Raw genomic sequence first — 17,591 nt, 5'->3', positions numbered from 1 at the left:
CACATATAAACAAACAAATAAATAAATGAAATAATAATAAAAGATCCATTGACAACTAAAAATATATTTTAAAAAAGGAAGTGTATAATGCCTAGAGTTCTAGTTGTAGTGATAAGGCTGAAAAGTAGTTCCAGTCACTACTCAGACTTTGTGGCCTGTGCCAGGAAATGCTTGATTTTGGTTGTCAAGCAACCAAAATGATTCAGCCATTTGTGAAGGTCCCATCATTCTTCACTGTATCACTGTCTTCATTGTTTCATTAGATGTTAGATTATTTTCATTTTCTCATTCTTTTCCATCTCCATGTACTGTAGTTCTGGACTTAATCAGTTCTTTGGTTATTCTGAAATGCAGTTCATCTAGGACAGGCAGACAGAATGAATGAGGGTCTTTTCTTAAGAATCTGTAGAATAACCCGTTGGTATCACCCTCCAAAGGTGTGAGCAGTATGGTGGTGGTGGTGATATTTTTAGCCGTCCTATACTTTTATATACTGTTCTTGTTTTCCATTTATTTTGATCTTCACATTACTCCATCTTGGCCATCAGGAGTCCTTCCTTTCCTCTCTTATGGCTCCAGTGTTCTTGTGACATTACCATAGTAGTCATCCTTACTTTCACAGTAAAATATCCCAGTTTCATCTTCAATAGAAGAATGTTCTACAGAATAATCAGCCAGAACTAACAAAAAGGAACTGGGGCATTTTGGAGGGTACTAAGCAGAAACTTTGGCTGCTAAATACAGTGTAAGACCCTAGATTGGATCATGGAGTAGGAAAAAGGACATTTGTAGGAAAACCAGTGCAAAGAAAATTTATCCTATAGTTTGAAAAATATTTCTAGTTTAAAAAAGGGTTCTGTGGATCTTATTTAACTTCTTTAATTTTATATTTGTATCTCTTTTATGTGGAAATCTTTGTGCCAAATAATGTAATTCCTATTTAGTTTGTCCTATGTAGTGTGTAGATGTGTTTGTATACAGACATTATATAAAATAATTTCAGAATAATCATGCCAACATATTACTCGAAGAACAGGCTTAATGAATGAATATTGATTCTTGGTACATTTTTGGATTTTATATGAAACTAGTATTAAAATTGTAGTTCTCTGAATAGTTATGTAACTTGATGTGTACTTTTGAGATCATTTATGTTCTTAAGGATTGCCTCAAGTGTCCCAAAAGAACATAAAAATATTTAAAAATTAAATTTAAGAAACTGATAAGGCCTAGGATACTTACTTTTTCCAAAATATTGATCAGGATTGATAAAACTTCCTTTTTAGGCTGTAGCTTTGATGGATGAGATTAAAATGTACTGCTGGGTCACATATATGAAGTAGGATACTTGGATTTGCCCTCGTTTTGCTTTTTATATAAAGGGATATTAAATCAAGTCAAGAAAATAGCTCCTGTGTGACTCAATCAAAGCTTTGTGAAAGATGTGAAACGTTGAGGAGTGTGAAGGTACCTCAGACTTTGTGGCCTGTGCCAGGAAATGCTTGATTTTGGTTGTCACATTCTTCCCCACTTACATATTTTTTGTTTTTTTATTATTTTGGTACCCGGGATTGAACCCAGGGGTGCTTAATCACTGACCCACGTCCTCAACCCTTTTGTATATTTTATTTAGGAGAGGGTTTCACTGAGTTGCTTAGGGCCTCATTAAGTTGCTGAGGCTGACTTTGAACTCACTACCCTCCTGCATCAGCCTCCCAAGCCACTGGGATTATAGGTGTGCCGTATTTCTCTTTACAATCTATGGAGATCTACTTTTTGGCCATAGGGTGGGGGACAATGGTTTGTATATAGTTGAAGTATCAAAACAGTTTTGGTTTCCTAACCTGCTAGTAGAATGTGAGTTAATCTTGATAGAAGCATTTATACAGACTAGGATTGGTCTAGTTATTGATCTGCATCTTTATTTTCTGGATTTGATGCTTCTGTGACTGTCCATGTTTAGTGACAAGTAGGTTGCTTACAAAACTAGATCCATCTCTGGAAGCAGTATTGCGGAACCCCCCTCCCTGTGTGCTGCTTCACCATTTCTTGAAAGTAGTTCTTTGTTCAGGTGTTTCAGAGTCATCTGTCTAGCTTTAAAAAAACACTCATATTTGAGCTACAAAAATACAAGATCAGTTTCCTCGTGTGATTTTTCAGTGTATCGGAGGACTGAGAACAGTGACCTGGAATGTTAGAACCAGGTGTTCCTAAGTCTGTTTTCTGAATTTGAGTCACATTTTCTACTTTCAGAATTTTTGCTGGGTTCCAGCAGTGTTCAATAGTAATACTTTAAATGGACCCACGTTTTTTGCTTAATTTGACATGAAGTCACTAGTGCCACAAACACATAAAAAAGAATATAAATGAAAATGAAATATGAAACTATTGAAATTTAACTTGTCATTCATTCCACATTTTGGAAAACAGTGATCTCAATGAAACTTATTTCAAGGATTTCTTCTCAAATCTGTTTTATAGTATTCGAATGATTTGTGCTTTTGTGATTTATGATCCCATTTTGACATGGATAAAATTGGCTCTGATTGGATATGTTTGAATTAACAGAGGTTTTGAGACTTTATAATATGCATGATATTGAGAATAGGAAGCAGCATGATAGAAATGAAAAAACCTGTATGATTACTTAGTGAGAAATAGTTATGCTTTAAAGTTTCTTTTTCTGACCTTCTGATATCTGTTTTCAGAAGTCCTTGTAAATATACCTGGATTAACTTAAATTCTTTGTGAAGCAGTGTAGCTTACAGTGAAAAGAAGAAGTACTTTGATGTCAGTCTTGGGTTCCTAGGAATCCTCATTATGCAAATTTATGCAAGCTACCCCTCCTTAAGTCATTCATAAAGTTTATTAAGCTATTATATGTGAAGTTCAGTGTCTAGCTATTTAGTTAAAGCAAATCGTTTCCGAAAACTAGAATATTTATTCCATTGTACTCAAATTGATTTGTTTCTTTTAGATTGAGGATTGTAATGGGATTCCTTTTGAATTATTGTTTGTCCTGACAAAAGTTATTCTTGAACAAAATAAAATTAATGGGACCAGTTAAAAACGTGTAAGTTTGGGATTCATCAAAAACTGTATGTTTATTCTGAAGTTTATTGATTTTGTAATTTTTGGAGGTTTTTTTTTTAACATCTTTAAGGTATACAACACATTTTGATAAACATAGTGAAACGGTTACTGTAGTCAACCAATTAATATATTTTTACCTGTTTTTGTATGTGTACTAAGAGTACCTGAAATCTGCTTTCTTAGCAAAATTTCCAGTGTATAATATAATTCAATATTGTAATGATGGTCCTCGTGTGTATTAGCTCATAGGCTTTTTCATCCTACATATCTGTAGTTTTATACCCTTTAAGCTATTTCATGCCCCATTCCCTGGTAACCACCATTTTCATTTTGTTTCTGTGTAAGTTAGTTTGTACATGTAAGTAAGATCATGCAATATTTGCCTTTCTGTGCCTACCATGTTTCACTTAGCATACTCTCATCCAGGTTCATCTAGGATATAACAAGATTTTCTTCTTTTTTAAGACTGAATAGCATTCCTGTGTGTGTGCAAGTGTGTGCACATTGCAGTTTCTTTCTTCATTCATCCATCAGTAGACACAAATTATTGCCATAGCATGGCTGTTGTGAATAATGCATCAATGAACATGGGAGTGTAGGTGTCTTCATGAGGTGGTGGTTTCATTTATTTTGCATATAGACCAAGGAATTGCTAGATTATATGTTATGTTAGTTTAATTTTTAAAGTTTTGAGAAATCTCCATACTCCTTTTCAACACCGTCTACACTAACTTAAATTCTTGCTAACAGTGTGCCAAGATTCCCTTTTCTCCATGCCCTGAACAACCTTTCTATCTCTTGTCATTTTGGCAGTAGCCATCCTAGCAGGTGTGAGTGGCTTCTTGTGATTTTGATCTGCTTTTCCTTGTTGATTAGTGATGTCGAATATTTTTTATTTATTGATCATTTTTATGTCTTTGGAACAATGTCTATTCAGATTCCTTGGCCATTTTCAAATTAGGTTATTGCTATTTAAAATTGAGTTTGCAAATTTCTCATTTTGTATTTAAATCCCTTAATTCTCTGTTTTTTAGAAAACATGAATTTGTAGGCATAAGATTTTTCTGTGTTATCATTATCACTGAGTTGATATGAAGAAGAAACTTAAATGGAATTGTAGCTCAGTGGTAGAGTGATTGCCTCGCATGTGTTGAGGCACTGGGTTCCACTGACAGCTAAAAAATTATATTAAAAATTTTTTTACTTCTTGGTGAGTGAGGTGGGTGTTCATTATGGTCAATTTTCTTTAAACTACTCAAGTCAGAGGGATAAACACATGTACTGGATTTTAAGACTTTTTAGTAATGTCTTTTTAAGAATCAGTAGTACTCTGCTCCTCAAATGACATCATGTTTACTGTCTTTGTCATTTTGCAGCATCCTGAGGTTGGCATTAAACTTATCCCAGTGGAGCCCATGACTTCTGATCAGGACACTAAAGTTGTGGCTGAACCGCAGGCGCAGCGAGTCCAGGAGGGCAAGGACAGCTCTCATCTGGTGGGTATTGTGGGAAGGGAGGGCCAGGGGCAGCCATTTTTCTTTCTTTATATTGGACTTGAGAAGCAAATCGAAACAATACCACAAAAGTACCTTAGGGTCTACATATAGTTGGTATAGTCTCACAGAGGAGAAAGGACTTCTCACCCATCTGAGGTTGAGATCTTTGTTAACAGAATATAGATGAACAAGAGAAAAGCATATATATTTATTTAGTAATAAGTTTTATGTGACACAGAGCCTTCAGAAATAAAGACTCACAGGGAAAGCTGTGTATTTTTGACAAATCTAATACAGAAGTGGAGAGTTATGGAAAAGCATAGACAGAAGTGGGTATAATCTAATAGTAATAAACTGGGGAGAATTCAACAAGGGCTCTTTGTTCAGATTTATGTTGGCCTCCCTGTGTGACATTCCTGTCCTCCAGGGATAGAGCAGGACCCCTCCGAAATATGGATCTTAATACCTATTTCCAGGAGAAGATTATCAGGTTTTATGATCCCTTCCCAAGAGAAAGAATGAGGTGAATATTCTAGTTTTTATAGCCTGATTCTGCTGTTTCTTCACATGCCAAGGTACAGCAGTTGGGGTATTGTATCCAGAACCTCATCAGTCTGAAAAAATGTCTGGGTAGCTTAGTAGGAAAAACTATAAGAACCAGCTGATAGAACAAAAGGTAGTTTTAAGTGTAGCTACTTAAAGCTTTGTTAGTTAGTAAGTAATTAAGTAAGTACATACTGCAGATTAAACTCATGGGAGCTTTCCTACTGAGCTACATCCCCATCTCTTTTTATTTTTTATTTTGAGACAAGATGTAAGTTGCTCAGGGCCTTGCTAAGTTGCTCAGGCAGGCCTTAAACTTGGGATTCTCCTGTTTCCGCCTCCTGCGCCACTGGGATTACAGGCATGTGCCACTTTGATTTAAAATTTTCATATTTTAAATCAAGAAAATGCACTTGTTGGGGCTGGGGTTGTGGCTCAGTGGTAGAGAGCTTGCCTAGCATGTGAGGCACTGGATTCAGTTCTCAGCACCACATATAAATAAATGAATAAAATATAGGTCTATCAACATTAAAAGAAAAAGGAAAATGCAGTTGTAAATACTGGACTAACATTATAGACATTGCAGTAAAGAGTTAACTAGGATTATAAATTTATTTTGAGTGCCTTTTATTTGGGGGTGGGGATTGAATCCAGGGATGCTTACCCAGTAAATCACATACCTAGTTCTTTTTTATTTATTTAGAGACAAGGTCTTGCTAAGTTGCTGAGCCTGGCTTTGAACTTGGAGATTTCCTGCCTCAGTCTCCCAAACTGCTGGGATTACAGGCATGCACCACCATACCCAGCTTGAGTACCTTCATTTTATCATGTTAAGCAATAATATTTCATGTTTCTAAATGATTTTGGGGAAAAGTAACAATTTTCCCTATTGAAAGTTACAAGGAATTTTACTTACAATGTGCTATGAGAATTTCACAAGTATCATTTTTAAGGCTCCTATAATGTTCTGAATAGCTTATAAATTTATGATATTCTTTGTCATACAAAAATATATTTCTCAGGTTTGGTTTTGCTTAATTACTATGATTTGAAAATGTTTTTATATTGTAGTGATGGTATCTTTGATGTTTTCAATTTTACAGATGAATGGTCCTATATCTCAAACCACTTCTCAAACAAGTTCCATCCCAGCTTTGAGTCAGGTAATTACTTTCCAAGGCTAATCACAGATTCTTTAATCATAAGTGAGCCTTATAGATAGCTCCTCACAACAAATGTTTGTTAAAATTTTTTGTGTGTGTGTGTGTGTGTATAATGTTGACTGTTTCTCAAAAAGGTAATGGGGACCCATTTATCACTGTAGCCCCCTCCACAGTAAATGTCAATATTGTGTGTCCTTTTCTGTTCTCTGTGTATGTACAGTTAACAAACAGCAGTGTGCCATATTAGTTTATTCTCAAACATTCATCATGTTTTTACTGGTTCCCTGTTATGTATGTAATTGGCTTTACATTTTGATAAATCTGTGTTCTCTAGAGCACAAAAGTAAAATAGTAACTAATTAAAGAATAAGAAAAGGGAATTCCATTGTTTTTAAATTCTAATTTTCACCATTTGCATATGTGAAGTGCATCTGAAGTATTCCAAATTCAATTATCTTTTAAGTATCCTATAAATCTTATAATATTTATAGTAAACCTCATCTATTTGCTCAAATAAGCAGTTTACATAGAAATTAAAGGAGGGTAGGTTGGTGATCTTTTTTGTTTGTGTGTATGGTGCTAAGGATCAAAACCAGGCCCTCATACACGCCAATCAAGTGTTCTACCACTGAGCCACATCCTTAGTCCTTCATCTACTTTGAATATGGTAGAACTTCTAAGAAATTTTAGAAACACTGCCCTAAACTCTTATGTTTTATCATTTTAATATACCTGTTGGGGTGAAAGTATGCAATTGAATATTTAGATTTACTGAGTTGTGCAACCATGGCCGTAATGTAGTTTTAGAATATTTTCATTACTCACCCATACCCATTTACAGTTAATACCCGTTCCTCCCTTATTCCTGGGCAATTGCAAGTACACTTTCTGCCTTTGCCTTTTCTGTATCTATTTCGCTTCTGTAGTAGGTTGGTGTGTTGTGTCTAGTAGGCAGGCAGGCGGGCCATACTTTGAGTGAAATTTGAGTATTAATTTATTCAGTACCACTGAGCACAAGTGATAAAGGTGGTTAAGACTTTTCTATGGGGACGTTGTTTGCAGATTAGCATGGGATACACATATATCTATTAGTAGCTCTATTATACCAGAAAGGTTTATTACCAATTTTTGTGTGAACTTTAGATACAGAGTGAGTATAGCAATGAAGATAGGAGGCACTGAGGTATAGTTGTGTCTATAGAAGAAATGTTCTTCTGTTTTGTCCCTAAATGAGGGTCATTTTGAATGTTCTAACTTTGATGTAGTAAAGGGCTACTATCTTTGAAGCATATTGTACTAATAGAGTTAAAGTACAAAATTTGCATTAAATTTCCTTGCATTTACAGAATGGAAAAATGATGAAACCCTGGAACCTGTGAGTATTTCATAAGCTGGAAGGAAACTAGGAAGGGAGTGGTCAGAGAGATGGGAAGAAAACCAGGGATCTGTTTGGTTGAAATGGAGTGAAATAGTAGCCAAGTGAAGTGACGTGAAATAAGGACCTATTGATTGGACAGGTTGGTGTGAAGTGGGTCATCATTTGTAATCTCAGCAAGGGCAGTTTCAAAGGGCAGTACAGGCAGAACAGATTCAGGAAGTGGTGATGCAATGTAGACAAGAATGTTCCACATAAGATATTGGCTTTGATGGTGAGAGGATGGATATGGAGAGCAGGAGATGGGAACACAAGGGCTTTGAGGCTGTTTGAGATGAGGAGGTAGCCATTCTGGCAGTGGGTCACCATGAAGGATCTCTTTCCTGAGGAAGAAACAGTATCTGGTGGCTGGCATTTGGCAATAAAGTCATTTGGTTAAAGGTTCTTAATCTTACCTGTTAAGGCCACAAACTCCCATCTGTAGCAAAGACAGCCATCAGAGGTTTTGTGGTCCTGCCAGAGTCCATTCAAGGATTCCAGATTCTAATGCTGCTGCTCAAGTAGCACACTTTGCAGCCAGGTTGCCTGATTCTCCTTGGAGTAACTAACTACTTTGGCCTAGGACTCATTTTCCATTCTGATGATCCTTTCACATTTTATCATAAATGAATGGAGAGTTTGAGAGAGATATGCAAGTGTGTGGTAATGTTTAAGGCACAAGTAATATTAGGAAGAAGTGTTTGTTAAATTATGTCCTGGGAAGAAAGACACTAAGTCTTACCACATCTTTTCTAATCATAATGTGAATCCTAAAAGCTTAAATTGAAAATCAAACTCTTTTGCATATAAAGCTTACATTCAGTAAGATGTGATCTGTACCAAAATAATCTTTTAAAACTCCTTTAAAGGTAGTAAGATCAGAAAACTTGAGTCTTTCCATTTATTAATTAAATTAAATTAAAAACCATTTTACTTTGGTGGTGTTGGGGATCAAATCCAGGGTCTCACAAATGCTGGATAAGTGCTTCACCACTGAGCTCCATTCTCAGCCCAAAACCTTACGTTTGATCACATAGTTTCTGAATGAATATTTATTAACTAGTCATTCAGAGTAATTAATGTAGCCCTGCATCTTGAATGAGAGTAGACTAGCTATCAGAAAGCTTGAATTTCCATGAAAATAACCAGTGCCTGTTTCTTGGACAATATCTGCCTGTTTTTAGTACATTATTCATCTTGCAGGTTAAACCTGTCAGTAGCTCAGAGTGCTTTAGAGATACTTCCTGCTATATGGGTACTAGATTGATTTCTTCTTTTTCTTTCTTTTTTTTTTTTTTTCTTAATTATAATTTTCAGACATCTACAGAATGGAATGAATAATATAACAACCCAATGTTCCCATCATGAACAATTATGAACCCCTTTGTTGGGCTACTCATTTGATTTTTCCTAAACACATAATCATTTAGAATTTTAAGTCTACTGGAGTTCGTGATACTCCTGCCTCAACCTGCCATGTAGCTGGGACTACTGGTGTGCACCACCACACCCAGCCTTTCTGGGGTATTCTCAGGCAGATCCTAAATAATTTGTCATTTCACCATAAGTACTTTATTAACACCTGTAACTAAAAGAGATGATATCATTATATCACATCTGATTAGAATTAGCAGTAATTCCTTTATACCCACAAACATCATTTCTTGAAGCTGGAAAATTAGATACAACTGTAAGTAGCTATGAATGTAGAGAAACACATTTCTAGTAATTGTTTTCTTTTTTGAGAATTTACAGACTGACTTCTTTGGTTGATAACCATTCCATGAAATGTAATTTAGAAAATATTGAAACACTAAAAAAACCAGACATCTGAAAAATTCTTCCTTTGACTGAGATAATAATTTTAGTTGTTTCATAATTCAGTTCACAAAAATAAGAAAAAGTAATGTAGATTTTTCTTTATTTATTTTTCCCCTCTCTGTTGTTCTGAACCTTTGGATTCCATGGACTGTTTGTATTTTAGCACATGGAGTATGGTAGTTGTCAGGCAGGGTTCTGTTGTTATTAGGATTTGGATTTGATTGGCAGGAACATGTGACTGCTGTGCAAGGAGTTATTTTTGGTGTCTGGGTGTTGGCTTCTCAGAAACCAAGTTAGTGTGAGATGCATTTGTGGAGGCTCAGAAAAGGACAAGCATTGTAATGTGAGTTTTAGAACTTTTGAACATGGGTTGTTGCTTCAGCAAAGAATTGAGTAGTGACAATGACAATGAGAAAATTGGCCTGCTACAAAAATCTGTGGTGGAGAAGGAACCGGAGAACAAGATAAGTAAAACTTTATCTTCATTATTTGATACCCTTGAAGGTGAGGAGCTTCACAATGTTGAAAATGGAGCCAGCAGAGCAGCTGCCGGCATTAGCATGTGGACTAGAACTTTTACAAGGTCTGGGCACAAAGGAGATCAGAGAAATCAGTCACTGAATTCTGTTTCCTCTTCCATATATAAGTTCTTAACTAGATATGAAAATTTAGATGAGACTGATAAGAATTCAGATATTGTTGTTACTGAGCAGAATTCTGAGAATGTCCATGACCTGCTGTGCATGGGTACTGACAGGCAGGACTGTTCTGAAGATGGCCAGCCCCTCTCATGTGTGCCAGTGTGTTCTAACCAGGGTCTCCAGGAGGAAATGCCTCTAAGTGACCATCTGTGCTGTTATATAGGCCCTTATAAAAACTCTTTTATAGAGAAAGAAAGATTGGTAAATGTTCAAATCAGTGGTTTTAATGAGACTAACTCTTTAAATGTGTCCAGTAGGGTGAGGCAAGGTGAAAACCCTGTTTGTGTTGATGATAAACAGTGTGAGAATTCACAAAAGAAGGAGTTTTATAGCATTTGTGTTGTAGACCCTGACTCCCTGTGTGTGGAGGAGGAGCCGTGCACTCCTGTATGTGGAGCAGCTGTAGGAGAAGAATGTCATTCAGCTGTTACTTCCGAAGGGATTCTTAGAGTGAATTGGCCTCTAGATAACAGGAAAGAATGTTCAGTCTTACATGCCATACAAGGGGCAGGAAAGTTACAGCTGCAGCAGGAAGAATTGTCACCACCGAACATACTGGGTCTAAATGATATGAAGGAAATATTTAGTGAGAAACCTAAACCTAGTGTTGAGCTGTTGGTCAACAATGATCCATCTTGTGAAGCAAACATTGATAGCCTTCAAGCCGAGTCTTTAAGGGCAAAAGCTTACATCAAGTCTCCTAAAGATTATTCAGAAAGTAGTACATTACATAATATTGGCCAACTCCCTGAATTAAATATTAACATAGACAGTGACTCACTAAAATGTATGTGTGCCATCCCCAAAGAAAGAAAGAGCCATTCTTCAGGAATAGGAAGTCAGATACATGATTCACCTACTAATTTACTTAATGACACTTCATATGTTGAAGAGAATGATGAACCTGAAGCTGTAACAGTTATTGTTGATCAAAGTTTAAACTCTGAAAATGAAGGAGAAAATCACTTCACAAAACCACTAAAAGACAATGATTATTTCCACTTCAGTACCAGCAGACCAGATAGCATTCTTTCCTTTGATCTAGATGGAATTAATGTAAGTCCCAAAAGGTTTATAACTTCAGAGGGCTTTGGGAATGAGTGTCTCCCAGTTCATGCTAATTTCGGAGAAGTGGCTCTGAGTAGACTTGATGACAGCCTGGATCCTGTACCTCTCCCCGAGCCATTGCTGATGAAGGAGAAGCACCCAGGGGAGAGCAGCTTAGGAAATGGAAGTCCCCGACTGGCAAACAGAGGAGCACTGTCATTGCAATCAGAAAATATTTCCTCTTATCAAGATGAGAATAGAATTTGTGTTTTGGAGACTGAGAGTCATGGCAAGGAGAGGGTCTCAGCCTTGAAATCTTGGTGTCAGGTAAATTTATGTGCAGGTAGCAAGGCTGACAAGTCAGCTCAGACAGAAATCTGTGACTTAACTGACATGGGGTGTGAATCAGACACAGAAGGGACAGTCCAGATGATAGACAACTTGAAACTTAGAATTTCACACGGAGTGCCTCTGAACAGTGAGTCTCATGATAACTCTAGATCTCCTCAGGGTATCTTTATGTCCTCTGCATCTGTTTTCACCTGCATTGATAAAGAAGAAAGGGAAACAGGCCTGCATGATAAAACTGAAGATAAAATATGTGTGAAGAATTCTGTCAGTGTGTTAAGTGACCAACTAAGTGGTCCTCACAGTTTAGAAAATGCCAAAAAAGAATCACAAGAAACTGTTTGTAGAGAAACAAGTGAAGAGAACATAGAAAACAACAAATCAGATTCTAAAACAGCCTTCGACTGGAGAACGAGTGTACTGAAATGCAAGGCAATAGTCACTGAGGATGTGCCAGCTTGTGTGTGTTCTAGTTTAACAGAAAATCCTGATCTTGAAATTAATCAAATAGAAAAAAACAGTGAAATCCATAGAGTGAATGAATACAAAGATACAGACCTTAATATTATACCAACTTTAAGCCAAAGTTCAAGTTCAGTCACACAGTTTACAAATAATGGTGAAAGCCCAAAACAGAAACAGATTTATTCTGAATCAACTGAGGAAGTTTCTGATGCTTTGGGTAATAGTGCATCTAAGTTGAGTAAGCCAAAACTAGCATGTGAAAAAAGAAGAGAGAGACTTTGTTTGGAGAAAAACAATATTAACCCTAACTTTATTGAGTGCTTAGGTCCATGTGGGACAATTGAACATGCAGATCATTTCAAACAAAGAAATGCCAGGTCCATGTCCATGCCTAAAGAATCTACTTTAAATGGTGAGACAAATTTTATGGGAGATTCCAAGGTAACTTTAGAAAAAATAGAATTAAACAACTCTTCTGATGGATGTTCCTGTTTGGTTGATGCTGATGCCACCCAAGTAGACAGATACACAGCTACTCCTTTTGATGTAACCCAAATAATTCATGCTATCCCAGTTGGCAGCAAAGAAATCATTGTACCAAGTAGTGATGATGTTTTATCACTAACAGAAGATATCTTAAATATATCTGAAAAGCCCCCAAAAGTGAATTGGCAGAGTTTCCCAGAAGACGTATACTCCCATTATTTGAATGAATTTTCCTTTTACCCAGTGGGAGGGCTAGCGGATCAGATATTTTCTGAAAGACTTGCAAATGAATGTGGTGGATATCAAGTGGGCTATCTCTTGACTGATACAATTGTAAAAAATGCATCAGAAGATGAGCAGGTATTTAGTGAGGATCTATATAGTAAGCCACAGGACTTACAAGATGCTTCATTTTCATTGGAACAGACCTCTTATCAACTACCAGTGTCAGAGGATGGTGTTGTTTGGGGATGGCAAAGTAGAGGTGGACAGTTAGTAAGTATGTTTTATTAGTGTTACTGTGCTCTATCATATAGTCTTTATTTTTTGATATCTTTTAACTTAAAATTAATGAAGCTTTATTCTAAACAGTGAGTGGTTGTTTAAATTCTTATATAATGCTGTGAATTACTGTAGCTTCAATTTAACCCATTCTGAATGGAAAAATTTGAAGTCTGTTGCTGTATTTAAGCCAGAGTTTGTGTGTGAACTCTTGTTTGCCTTAAAGCATGCCCCATTATTCATGCCAATCAGCTTTGTGCACACTGTTCTCTATGGATGTTGCTGCTGCTTTTTCTCCCTTGCCTCAGTGCAGTGGGGGACCTTAATGTATATTTTCACATTGGTAGTGTGGTGTGTTTCAGCCAGTGTTTGAACCCACTGACAACACAAGTCATACTTGCAGAAAATAAACATTTAAATATCTCTGCTTTCTTCTAGTTTTGTGTTATGTGTATTTAAAACAGGTAAATTTTGCTGCTTTTAACTGGCTCTTAAATCTTGATTGTTTTCCTTCAGTCAGAATCACTTTGAAGCTCTTTCTCAGGTCCCTGAGAACTTGGTCCTGGTTTGGAAGAAGTCTTGCAAATGATTCTGTGGGCAGCTAGTTTGAGCATCTTTCTAGAAATTCTGTGATAAATGCAAACATTATTCAATAATAGAAAAGTAATCTTGTTCATAAAACAGAAATACTGAAACGTTGCAGTTGAAATGGCATACACTCATCTCTCAGTATCCATGGGGAATTAGTTCCATGAGCCTGGCAGATACCAAAGTCCATAGATGATCAAGTCTTGTATGTAAAATGGATAATATTTGCATATAATCTACACATATCCTCCCACATACTTGAAATCATCTCTCGATTACTTAATAATTCCTAACACAGTGTGAATGCTATGGAAATATTTGTGCTGTACTGTCTACAAAAGTGATGACGAAAAGTTTGTTCATGTTATTACAGATGCCAGTTTTTCCCAAATATTTTTGATCTGCATGTATCCATGTATACAAAGTACTGACTACATGGAATAACAGAATCTCATTTATTCAGCCAGTAGTTTATTATTAGCGATTTTTGTGCCATTAGGCAAGAAAACCCATTGATAATTATTAAGTCAGTAGATACAATTCAAATATTAATACCTGTAGTATGGGAATAAACAAATAGAAATTCCATCATACAGTTTTAAGGAATTACTCATTAACCCTTTTTTATCCTTCTGTACCCATATTTAGAAGTTAAGAGTTACCTTCAACTTCATTTTTCCCCTTAAATAGTTGTGGAGGAAAAAGTGTAAAATTAAGACTTTAAAGTAATATACATGGTTAGGGTGCGGTGGAGCACACCTGTAATCTAAAGGCTCTAAAGGCTGAGGCAGGATTATCACAAGTTGAAAGTCAGCCTCAGCAATTTACCAAGGCCCTAAGTAACTTAGTGAGACCCTGGTCTCAAAATAAAAAATTAAAAGGGCTGGGGTTGTGCCTCAGTAGTTAAGTGTCCCTGGGTTCAGTCCCTGGCACATAATAATTATACTAATAATATACACAAAATCTTTCACGTAGTTGACTACTAATTGCTCAGCACTTCGTAGTTGCATGCAGCGTGCAAAGGATTCCTGTTGCTGTCGATATCTGCATGACTTTAACTGAGGTACATGTTTTACATTTTAAATTAACTTTTGATTATGAGATACTCCCACTTTCCTAAGTTGAGACATTACCATGTTTAATGGTGTTGCTTCCCTTTTTCAAGTCATTTTCAAAGTGCTATTACAGATATATTTTTTATACTAAATCTTACAGAGCAGCTGTGTCTCCCTTTTACAAGTAAATGACCAGAGGTGGACTTGTATGACTTTGAAGTTAGTGAATTGTTCTGAATTATCAAACTTCCTTTAGTGCAACTTCAAGAACAATACAGATTAAACTTGGGGTATTTCTTTCCCCTATTAACTCACCTATTTTGTTTGCCATGTAAATGTCCCATCTCAAAATGGATCATTTTGTTTTGAGGGGCAGAAGAATTTTTTTAGAGTGTCAGAAATTGGTGATGCCCTACTCTTCAAACAAGTAGCATTGGCTGTTGATGTAAAATCCCTTCAGAGGGTGATTGTTGGGGTCAGCCTGCTTCTGGTTCTAATGACTATTGCTTGCCTATAAATTTTAGTGGAAAATTAAGATTTATTTAGGCAAACAGATGAAACTAGAGTTCTTGATAATCATTTGGAATTGTATATGACTAAAAAGCAAATAAATATACTTTAAAGAAATGCATCTTTAGGTTTTTTAAAAATATCTTTATTTAATAAAAATATATTACATATGTGCATTATTGGGAGTTAATTCTTGATTAATGTTTTTGCTGATATTAGAACACAATTTTTAAAGAAAAAAATTAGCTCATGAATTGTAAACATTAATGGCAAGTTAATCTTCCTCTGCCTTGGTTTTATTTGTGAAATGGGGGCAGTGATAACTACTTCTTAAGCTTGTGTTGATTCAGTACAGGTAAGTGTATATAGTAAGATCTTGGATGTTATGTCATTTGGCTTTTTTTGGGGGGGAGGGGGTTACCAGGGATTGAACCCAGGGGGCTTAACCGCTGAGCCATATCCCCAGCCTTTTATTATTATTATTTTGAGACAGGGTCTCACTAAGTTGCCCAGGTCCTTGCTGAGTTGCTGAGGCTACAATCCTCCTGCCTTAGCCTCCTGAGTTTCTAGGATTACAGGCGTGTGCCACCACGTCCAGCTAAATGTCATTTGGTTTTAATTAGAAGTCTCCACACTTCATCCTTCTCACATCTCTTCTGTTACAGTATTTTTTGAATACCAGTTAACTGCCTAAAATTGTGCTCAGCTTCTGATCCTTGATAATGTAGACTAATTTACCACTTAGGTATTAACTTCTCAAGGATAGGGTCCTGTTTATTTGAGATACGGAATTTTGTGCAAGTTGTCAAGTAGAGGAAATTATCATTTTCTGTATTGTCAGTTCATCAGATATTGATTCGTTCAACATATTTCTCAAGCACCTCTCTACTAAGCTCTGGACTCTATTAGGTATTAGCAATGCAGTGTGAGCAAACCATGGTTGCTGCCACCAAGAGTGTGTAGACAGTAGATACACTTTAAGCATAGACACCAGGGGAGAACAAATGTGCTGTCTGTAATAGTTCTCACAGTGTTGATGATGGCTGCTTTGCAGCCAGGTCAAGAAATCATCTGCAGTAATAAAGTATTGGTTATATAGGACATTTGCTTGCAAAGGTGCTAAAACTGGAAAAGGTTAATGTCAGTTGGTGTTAAGAATTTAAAGAATGCATCATGTATACCTGAGTTAAAAGGAGTCTTAAGATAAGAAAGATGCAAATGCTGATAAAAGCTTGGTGCGGTGAAACGGAGCGTCTTCTTCACCCTTCAGCTCTGCAAGGCAGATCTGTTCTGTTCTATTGGAGCCCGATGTCAACACTGTGCTAGTCACAGGCAGGCTAGTGAGCATTTATTTGTTTGATGGATAGGGGATGAGAGAGAAGGTGGGGGTGGGGAGACTAATCCTGTGCAGAAGCCAAAGATGAACCAGAAGCTTAGAGGTAAAAAGGAAATGATACAGTGTTTCTTGACTATAATATTCTTGAAGGAGAAAGAGAACCCTATTCTTTTCCTACTTAAAAAAGTAAAAAAATTCCTGATAGGTACTCATTTAAGCTCCTGGTTTTGTGGGCATGATGTTTTAATTATTGTTTAGTAGCTAGAAGAGTAGTCAGTAAGTGCTTCCAAAGTTTGAATATCTGTCATTTTACCTGTAAGCCTGGTACTCTCAGTTTCAGGAATTGTTTTATGGTTTTCACTGCCAGCCTCATCACCTGAGCCAATGTGGATTTAATCTCTCTTTAAATTTTCTAATCTGTGTGTTTCCTTGATAGCTTATTATAGTGCTTTCCCACCTTTTGCATGCTGTGGAGCACAGAAATTGATATCTTCAGTGCTGCACCCTGGCATAGCACAGCAAGGCTGCTCTCAGCTGGAGTACTAGCCTGAAGGACACTCGAGACCAGGACTCCATTCCTTCTTAGGTAGCTCTACCTCCCTGCACCATGGTGTGAAGGTTGGTGGTGTGTTTGAAAAGGCAGACAATTTATTTAGGTTTGTCAAGGGATTGTGGTGGCAAAATCAGAATTAAAATTTGGGGAGCAGCTGCCACTGGGATGTTTGATTTTTTTTTTTTTTTTTTTTTTTCTCCTTTTCTTTCAACCTTGCAGAGTCCTTGAAGGTTTTTAAGGAAAAGTAAGCATTCAAAGTTTTTAAGCAAAAGTAAGCCAGGCTAGTAGAAAAAGCATGAAAGTGGGGAGTATCCAGGTGATGGGGACTCTTAAATGTTTTTAAGGTATATCAGGAAAGATTGCCAGTGCCCCGAAAAAACAATATGAACTGTGTGGATATCTGGGAATGGTATTCTGGACAGACAGGGCAAGACGAGCCAATGTGCCAGTATTTAGATAGAGCAAGGGGGT

General features: G+C 36.6%; 1 protein-coding gene across 8 annotated transcripts in view; it reads left to right on the top strand.

The window, feature by feature from the left end:
* The window catches only part of LARP4B (La ribonucleoprotein 4B), a 92,103-nt gene that overhangs the window by 23,668 nt on the left and 50,844 nt on the right, over positions 1-17,591 (top strand). For 2 of the 8 annotated variants that reach the window (XM_079107776.1, XM_079107777.1), the window contains exons 1-3: positions 4,512-4,589; positions 6,236-6,295; positions 7,642-13,072. In XM_079107776.1, coding sequence (XP_078963902.1) covers positions 9,896-13,072 — 3,177 coding nt within the window. In that variant the 5' untranslated portion in view covers positions 4,512-4,589; positions 6,236-6,295; positions 7,642-9,895. Of the gene's footprint in view, positions 1-4,466; positions 4,590-5,835; positions 5,919-6,235; positions 6,296-7,641; positions 13,073-16,624; positions 17,154-17,591 lie in introns of those variants that run through there. The other 6 variants (XM_079107780.1, XM_079107778.1, XM_079107781.1 and 3 more) reach the window with 6 other exon arrangements.

This window comes from Sciurus vulgaris (genome assembly GCF_902686455.1).
Source record: "Sciurus vulgaris genome assembly, chromosome: 12".
Classification (NCBI taxonomy): domain Eukaryota; kingdom Metazoa; phylum Chordata; class Mammalia; order Rodentia; family Sciuridae; genus Sciurus; species Sciurus vulgaris.
Note: the sequence above shows the minus strand (reverse complement) of the source record. Positions and strands in the feature narration are given on the sequence as shown.